Here is an 8,332-nt window from a genome sequence, read left to right on the forward strand (position 1 = left end):
TGTCACCCAGGCTGGAGTGCAGTGGCGCGATCTCGGCTCACTGCAAGCTCTGCCTCCCAGGTTCACGCCATTCTCCTGCCTCAGCCTCCGAGTAGCTGGGACTACAGGCGCCCGCCACCACGCCCGGCTAGGTTTTTTTTTTTGTATTTTTAGTAGAGACGGGGTTTCACCATGTTAGCCAGGATGGTCTCGATCTCCTGACCTCGTGATCCACCCGCCTCGGCCTCCCAAAGTGCTGGGATTACAGGCTTGAGCCACCGCGCCCGGCCTCAAGTTGGCTCTGTTGAGGACAAGGGCAGAAACAGGATTCCAGAAGCTTTTAGGGTTTGTAGGGTTCTTTTGTTGTTGTTGTTGCCGCTGTTTTTAGAGACAGAGTTTCGCTCTTATCACCCAGGCTGGAGTGCAGTGGCATGATCTCCACTCAGGGCAACCTCCGCCTCCCGGGTTCAAGCAATTCTCCTGCCTGAGCCTTGAGTATCTGGGATTACAGGCATGCGCCACCACGCCCGGCTAGTTTTGTATTTTTAGTAGTGAAGGGGTTTCTCCATGTTGGCCAGGCTGGTCACGAACTCCTGACCTCAGGTGATCCGCCCACCTCAGCCTCCCAAAGGGCTGGGATTACACGCCTGAGGCACGGTGCTCAGCCTGTATGGTTCTTGCCTACACCACCAGGACCACATTTTGGGGCCCACATCCTGGGGGCCTACTGAGGCCTGGAGGGGTCGAGTTCAACCCTGTGTAGACCCAGGCCCCCTCACCTGGCTATGTCGGGGTACCCATCGCTGCAGGCAATGTGCAGGGGTGTCCAGCCCGCCTCATCTCGCTGGTGAATATCCGCTCCATATTTGACCAGCAGCTTCACGCATTCCAGGTTTCCAGACAGCACGGCTTCATGCAAGGCGGCCAGGCCTGGGCAGGGAGGAAGGGAGGGGTCAAGACTGAGCCTCAGGTCGGGTCCTCCTTGCTGGCCTCCACCCCACCCCACAGCCCCTGGCCAGCTCTTCTAGGGCTTGCTCACCTGAGGGATGTATCGTGGCCAGGGAGACTTTCTGAGCCCGGATGAAACGCCGCACCTGCTCCAGATCACCCTGACGGATGTGGTCCAGGAACAGAACATCATTAGGGAAACGCACGCTGCGATCAGCCAGCATCCGTCGCCGCCGCTGCCGTGGGCTGTAGCGGGCATAGCGGGCAGTTCTGCTAGGCATCTTGGGCGCTGTGGGGCAGGCTGCCCCTGGGGACCCTACTGCGCTGGGGTTAATAATGTGTCCGGCCCCGACCAGATCAGCTTGAGGGCTCCTGTCGGACGAGCCCCGGCCTCTGACTTGCTTATATAGGGCTCAGGGGCTATATAAAGCTGCACGGTCATCCTCCCCGGCGCGAGGGGCTGAAACTGAGCTGCACCCCCGCCCCGCGCCCCAGATCATGTTTAGTGACTCATCTTTCAGCCCACCTGTCACCGTGCCCGGCCAAAGGGGTCAGATCATTCCTGCCTGTCGCTGCCTGCCGCACAGCTGGACCTAGAAGGTGCCTTACTGAGGGTGGGAGGAGGCACTGGTGCAGAGCCCATGAGATAGCTAGGAATGCGAGGTCAAGGGCACGGTAGGTACCAAGGTCATTGGAAGGGCTTGCTCTCTACCTCCTGGAGAGTGAGGGGCGGCCACCCCCTCCACATCTGCAGAAGCACAAGTCCACCGTGCCATGGGGAAACAGGTCTGAGCCCCAGTGGCCACCCCGTCTACATCTCCAGAAGCACAGGTCCACTGTGCCATGGGGAAACGGGCCTGAGCCCCTCCATCTCCCTACCTGTCAGTTTTCACCTTCTAGCGTGGCTTGCCTCACTCTCAAGTTTTCCCAAAACTACTCTGATGCCCAAGGTGGGTGGATCACAAGGTCTGGAGATCGAGACCATCCTGGCTAACACGGCGACAAAAACTACTCTGATGGTGCTGCCTCCTGCTCAGAAACCCCCCAGGCATCCTTGGCTGGGATCTCAGTGCCTCAGGCCCCTGCTCAGTCAGTCCTGCGACCCTTCCTCCACATGCCTGGCTCCCCTGCCTCACATCCCTGCAGGGGCAGGGTGTTCCCTACACACTCATGGGTTCACCCTGCACGGTGTCTCTGCATTCCAGGTTTGACACACGTACTCACACTTAAGGTGGTGTCCAGTTAGCTCTCCACGTTCAGGGACCATCACACCCTGGGTGGTGTGCTCTTTCTGCCCTGCCTCTGTGATCCTACTTTTAGAAGCACAACCAAGGGATTTATTTATTTAATATATTTTTTTAAGATGGAGTCTCGCTTTGTCACCCAGGCTGGAGTGCAGTGGCGCAATCTCGGCTCACTGCAAGCTCCGGCTCACTGCAAGCTCTGCCTCCTGGGTTCACACCATTCTCCTGTCTCAGCCTCCCAAGTAGCTGGGACTACAGGCGCACGCCATCACGCCCAGCTAATTTTTTTGTATTTTTAGTAGAGACGGGGTTTCACCGTGTTAGCCAGGATGGTCTCGATCTGCTGACCTCGTGATTCGCCCACCTCGGCCTCCCAAAGTGCTGGGATTACAGGTGTGAGCCACTGCGCCTAGCCAAGGGAATTTTTAAAACTCATGTTCCAACAGGCTCTTCATTGCTGGCTGCCTTTACTTTTGCAACAGCCCCAGTGGAGGTCCAAAGTGGGGCTTGGACTATAGGACATGAGCAAGTGGATGGGATGGGACACAGACACCAGGGAGGTCTTTGTGGTCAGGGACAGCCATCGATTGTGCTGGGAACACTGCAGCACTTGAAGCTGGCTGGATGAGTCTGCTGGGGCTATCTTGACAGACCACAGACTGAGTGGCTTAAAAAAACAGATGATCGGCCAGGTGCAGTGGCTCACCCCTGTAATCCCAAAACTTTGGGAGGCCGAGGTAGGTGAATCACTTGAGGTCAGGTGTTCGAGATCAGCCTGACCAACCTGGTGAAACCCCGTCTCTACTAAATATACAAAAAATTAGCCGGGCATGGTGGTGGGCACCTGTAGTCCTAGCTACTACTCCGGAGGCTGAGGCAGGAGAATGGTGTGAACCCGGGAGGCGGAACTTGTAGTGAGCTGAGATCGTGCCACTGCACTCCAGCCTAGGCAACAGAGCAAGACTCCGTCTCAAAAAAAAAAAAAAAAAACAACAAAAAACAAACTCTGGTCCCTCCCAGAGTTCTGGAAGCTGAAGTCTGGGATCTGGGTTTCAACAGGGCAGGTTCTTCCTGAGGCTCTGAGGAGCATCTGTCTCAGGCCTCTCCCCAGTTTCCAGTGCTGCCGGCAATCCTGGTGTCCTTGGCTCTGGCAGCATCACCACGATCTCGGCCTTCATCTCCACGGTGTTTTCCCAGCCTTTGTCACTGTTCACATCTCCCCCTTGTATAAGTATACCAGTCATAGTTGGGTATTGCCTCATCTTAACCAGTGACTTCTGCAAGCACCCTGTTTCCAAACAACTGTCACATTCTGAGGTCTTGAGGGCTAGGACTTCAACGTTAATTAAGGAGACACATGCGTCAACCCAAAATGCTGGTAAAACCTTGCAGGTGGTCACTAACGGCCTGAATAAGGACAGAACCAAGACTGGCCAGCAGCTCTTTGCAGGGGCAGAGGAGCTGGGACACCAACAGCCTTGCATCATTAAGCTGATCTGCATCCAAAGAAATCAAATCAGCAAACATATTAGACACCTCTAGGTGCAAAGCCTTGGCCAAATTCTGTGGGAGGGCTGGGCACAATGGCTTATGCCTGTAATCCCGGCACTTTGGGAAGCCAAGACTGGAGGGTCAGTTGAAGCGAGGGGTTTAAAAAGACCAGCCTTGGCTGGGCGCAGTGGCTCACGCCTGTAATCCCAGCATTTTGGGAGGCCGAGGCAGACGGATCACATGAGGCCAGGAGTTCGAGACCAGTCTGAGCAACATGGAGAAACCCTGTCTGTACTAAAAATACAAAAATTAACCAGGCATGGTGGTGTGTGTCTGTAATCCCAGCTATTCAGGAGGCTGAGGCAGGAGAATCTCTTGAACCTGGGAGGCGGAGGTCGGAGTGAGCCGAGATTGCACCACTGCACTCAAGCCTGGGCGACAGAGCAAGACTCGTCTCAAAAAATAATAATAAAAAAATTTAAAAATTAAAAAATAAAAAAGAAAAAGAAAAATGCTGCTGCAGAAGCGGCCCTGACGGAGGGTCCCTGCCTGGCAGAGGTTTCCTTGACCTGCATTGGTGCCCAGGTACACCCACTGCCCCCTCCCCTGCCCCAGGCCCCTCGCCACGGGTACACCACCTCTCGTCACACACTGGAGTGGCCCTGGAGCCTCTAGCCAGGCCCAGGCCTGCAGACACCCGGAGTGGGGTGGGCTCCCAGCGTGGCTGCATTTCTAGGGACTCAGGGAAAGGTGTGGATGGTAGGAATTCCGGGTCACTTGGGAGGAGCAAGGTCGTCTTTTCTGGTTTGTTTACGTGAAGCCTAGAGACGAAAGGTTCTACACTGGAGACAGGAGACAGAGTCTCCTCTGATGTGAAGATTGCCTTTTCTCATGTTGTGGAAAGTTCTGTCTGCCCTCCCCCCTCGGAGGATCAGATGAAAGCACGCTGGATGAAGCTGCCACCAACAGTGTGACCAGAAGGAACGCCCTTTCCAGGAGTGACCGGGCCTTGGGCTAGAGACGCGGTGGGGGCAGGCCCATCGGGTGAGCCTGTCTGGCGACCCCAAGCAAGCCCCTGTGTCCCTCCTGCTGAAGGTGAGCTGAGAGCATGCAGAGCTTTTGGTTTTGGGGTTTCTGTCTGGATCACCGAAGGGATTGGTGCCCGAAGCCTCACCAGTCACAACAGATCCCTTGAAAGCTATTTTTGTGCCTTTTATTCTAATAAGGATGTGGGAACTGTGTGTGCTACGCCATGATGGACACTCCCTGGAGCTCCTCAGCCTTGGAACTTTCCATCAGAAGCTGGCTGTAAACAGTCGTACCTGCTCACCATGGGGAGAACGTGCTGCTCTTGCAGCATGACGTCAGAGCAAAACCTGTCTTCATGGAGTTTTGTCCCTGATTCTTCTTGGTCCATATGAACTTGCAAATTGACCTAATTTGCATGATTTTAAGTTTCTGCCTTCTGGAGGATGAACTAGAACATCTAATTCACAAGGTTTACCATCCAACTTTTAAAAGTCCAGTGAGGCCTGGCTGGGCTCAGTAGCTCATGCCTGTAATCCCAGCACTTGGGAAGGCCAAGGTGGAAGGATCATTTGAAGCCAGGAGTTCAAGACCAGCCTGGGCAACATAGGGAGACCACCTTCTCTTCAAAACATTAAAAAATTTGCCAGGCGTGCCTATGGTCCCAGTTACTTGGAATGCTGAGGTGCAAAAGATTGCTTGAGCCCTGGAGTTTGAGGCTGCACTGAGCTACAGTCACACCACTCCACCCTAACCTAGGCAACAGAGCAAGACCCTGTCTCAAAAAAAAAAAAAAAAAAAAGTATCCAGTGAATGCAACCAGCAGTGCTCTGCAAAAGCACTCAGGAGACCCTGTTAGAAAAGTCTGCTGAAGCCGGGTGCAGTGGCTCACGCCTGTAATCCCAGTACTCCAGTACTCTGGGAGGCCAACGTGGGTGGATCACCCGAGGTCAGGAGTTCGAGACCAGCCTGGCCAACATGGTGAAACCCCGTCTCTACTAAAAATACAAAGATTAGCCGGGTGTGGTGGTGCATGCCTGTAATCCCAGTTACTCAGGACCCTGAGGCAGGAGAATCGCTTGAGCCCAGGAGGCAGAGGTTGCAGGGAGCTGAGATCACAGCACTGAACTCCAGCCTGGGCAACACAGTGAGACTCCGTCTCAAAAAAAAAAAAAAAAGGGAAAAGTCAGTGCAGGTCGCACTGCAGTCCGGCAGGAGGCAGGAGGGTCAGCCTAGGGCCAGAAGGGCCCTTCCCTCCCTGAGGTCAGAGGACCCCCAGGGTATAGTACATAGGTCTGGCAATCACAGTTTTAGGCTCCAGGCCATTGGCTCCCTGGCACCTGGAGAGACAGAGGGTTGGGAAGTCCCAGGCTGCTAAGCCCTAACCACCTCCCCCCAGAGCCTTCAAAGTCTCCCTACCAATCCAGCAGTCCAGCCAGAGAGGTTTTGGACATTGCCCCACCACCTTCCAGCAACAGCCAAGCCCAGGAATGTGCTCATCAGCTGCCTCTGCAAAAACGGGAAAGGTATCAGTGACTCCCTCGCCTCCCCAGAGCACATGACACCAGGGCTCTGGGCAGCTGCGCCGTGTCCCAGCGTTGTCTCCGGAGGGTCAGCTCCCCACACAGCGGGTCCACAGGGTCACTGCACCCCATCCCACCGCCAGGGAGCACAGGAACAAATACAGCCCACCCTTTTAGCTGTGACTCAAGACAGTCTTCCTCCTCAGAGACCCTGCAAGGAGCCACAGCCCTCGGGACTCTGCTCACATCTTGGGGGCAGAGCTGACATCTTCCCACGGCACCTCCAGATGCCTGTGCCCACTCTTCCGTGAGTATGTGGCTCACTGTGTCGCAGGACCCAGGCATGACATGCAAACCCAGCTGAGGCCCTGGAGCTGAACTAGCCAGAAACCAGCCCCAACACGGGCTGCCTCCAAAACCCACAGAGCTAGGGTCCAGGGCAGATGGCAGCACCCAGACTGCCGAGCTGGTGTGAGCCGTGTTGGGCCAAGGACATGTGGGCAAACCGGGCTGGTTGGTGCTGGCAACGTGCTGACACAGCTCCTCGCGGCATGCTGGCCGGATACTTCACAGCCTGGAGCGGAGGCAGGAGCGGGAGCGGCCGGGTTTGTGAGGGCCCGTGGGGCTGGCGAGGGCGGTAGCGGGGAGAACGGGAGAACTGCATACCCAGCAAGGCCTGGTCTGGCTTGAGAGCTGTCTCTGGCTCCAGCAGCTGCAACCAGCCCACAAGCTCGGGAACTGGGAGGACACCCGGGAATCTCAGCAGTGCGGAAGCTGGTACTCCGGGAAGCACGTCAGCACGTGAAGTTGGCAGGGCTCAGAGTCACAGGCAGGGCTCCTCAAGGCAGCCTGGTGAGAGCCGCTTGTTCTGTCCGAGCTTCTGAGGGCCGAGCAGCCTCCCTAGAGCCACAACTCCACCCCCACTCCCTCCTGCACCCTCGGGCTCCTTCCTCCTGCCTCACCTGTCCTCTGAGACCACCATGAGCCCTGCTGGATCCTCAGGGCTTCTGCTGTTGCCCTCAGTGGAACCCACAGACACCACAGAGCTCCTGTTGCCTCCCCTGCAGAGAAGCAGCAAATCCAGGCTCAGCAGAGCCATCGCCCAGCCCTGCACACAGGCCGCAGCTTTCTGTCTGCAGAAAAATCAACTGTTGGCTGGGCGTGGTGGCTCATGCCCGTAATCCCAGCACTTTGGGAGGCTGAGGTGGGTGGATCACGAGGTCAGCCAGCAGATCCTGGCTAACACAGTAAAACCCTGTCTCTACTAAAAATACAAAAAATTAGCCGGGCGCACGGTGGTGGGCGCCTGTAATCCCAGCTACTCAGGAGGCTGAGGCAGGAGAATCACTTGAACCCGGGAGGTGAGGCTGCAGTGAGCCGAGATAGCACCATTGCACTCCAGCCTGGGCGACAGAGCAAGACTCTGTCTCAAAAAAAAAAAAAAAAAAAAAAATCGACAGTCTATGTGTTTTTCTGTACGTGAAGCACAAGAGCGCCGAGGTTAAGCCAAATTACAACTTAGACCAGAAGATGGCCGCGTGCGGTGGTTCACACCTGTAATCCCAGCACTTTGGGAGGACGAGGTGGGCGGATCACAAGGTCAGGGAGATCGAGACCATCCTGGCTAACACGATGAAACCCCGTCTCTACTAAAAATACAAAAAAAAAAAAAAGTTGGCTGGGTGTGGTGGTGGGCACTTGTAGTCCCAGCTACTCGGGAGGCTGAGGCAGGGGAATGGTGTGAACCCAGGAGGTGGAGCTTGCAGTGAGCCGAGATCGCGCCACTGCACTCCAGCCTGGCTGACAGAGCGAGACTCCGTCTCAAAAAAAAAAAAAAAGACCAGGAGATTCTTCTTTTTAGAGACAGGGTCTCACTCTGTCACCCAGGCTGGAGTGCAGTGCTGCAATCTCTGCTCACTGCAGTCTTGACCTCCTAGGATCAAGCGATCCTCCTGCCTCAAAAACTCCCGAGTAGCTGGGGCTGTAGGTGCAAACCATGCCCAGCTAATTTCTAGTTTTTCGTAGAGACGGGGTCTCCCCATGTTGCCCCAGCACTGGGATTCCAGGCACGCGTCCCTGCACCCAGTCCAGCCTTTATCGTGTGAAGGGTTAGTGGTAAGC

The 8,332-nt window shown here is 55.7% G+C and overlaps 1 protein-coding gene across 1 annotated transcript in view; it reads right to left on the bottom strand.

Moving 5' to 3' along the window:
- PPP1R27 (protein phosphatase 1 regulatory subunit 27) overlaps nt 1-1,299 on the bottom strand; it is a 2,136-nt gene extending 837 nt beyond the window's left edge. Inside the window, exons 1-2 of the mRNA XM_025363580.1 lie at nt 1,019-1,299; nt 759-909 (exon numbers count right to left, since the gene is read on the bottom strand). Of these exons, the coding sequence (XP_025219365.1) occupies nt 759-909; nt 1,019-1,208 (341 nt within the window). The 5' untranslated portion in view covers nt 1,209-1,299. The remainder of the gene's footprint in view (nt 1-758; nt 910-1,018) is intronic.
- Between the last annotated feature and the right edge of the window lie 7,033 nt (nt 1,300-8,332).

Source organism: Theropithecus gelada, chromosome 16 (assembly GCF_003255815.1).
Source record: "Theropithecus gelada isolate Dixy chromosome 16, Tgel_1.0, whole genome shotgun sequence".
NCBI classification, from domain to species: domain Eukaryota; kingdom Metazoa; phylum Chordata; class Mammalia; order Primates; family Cercopithecidae; genus Theropithecus; species Theropithecus gelada.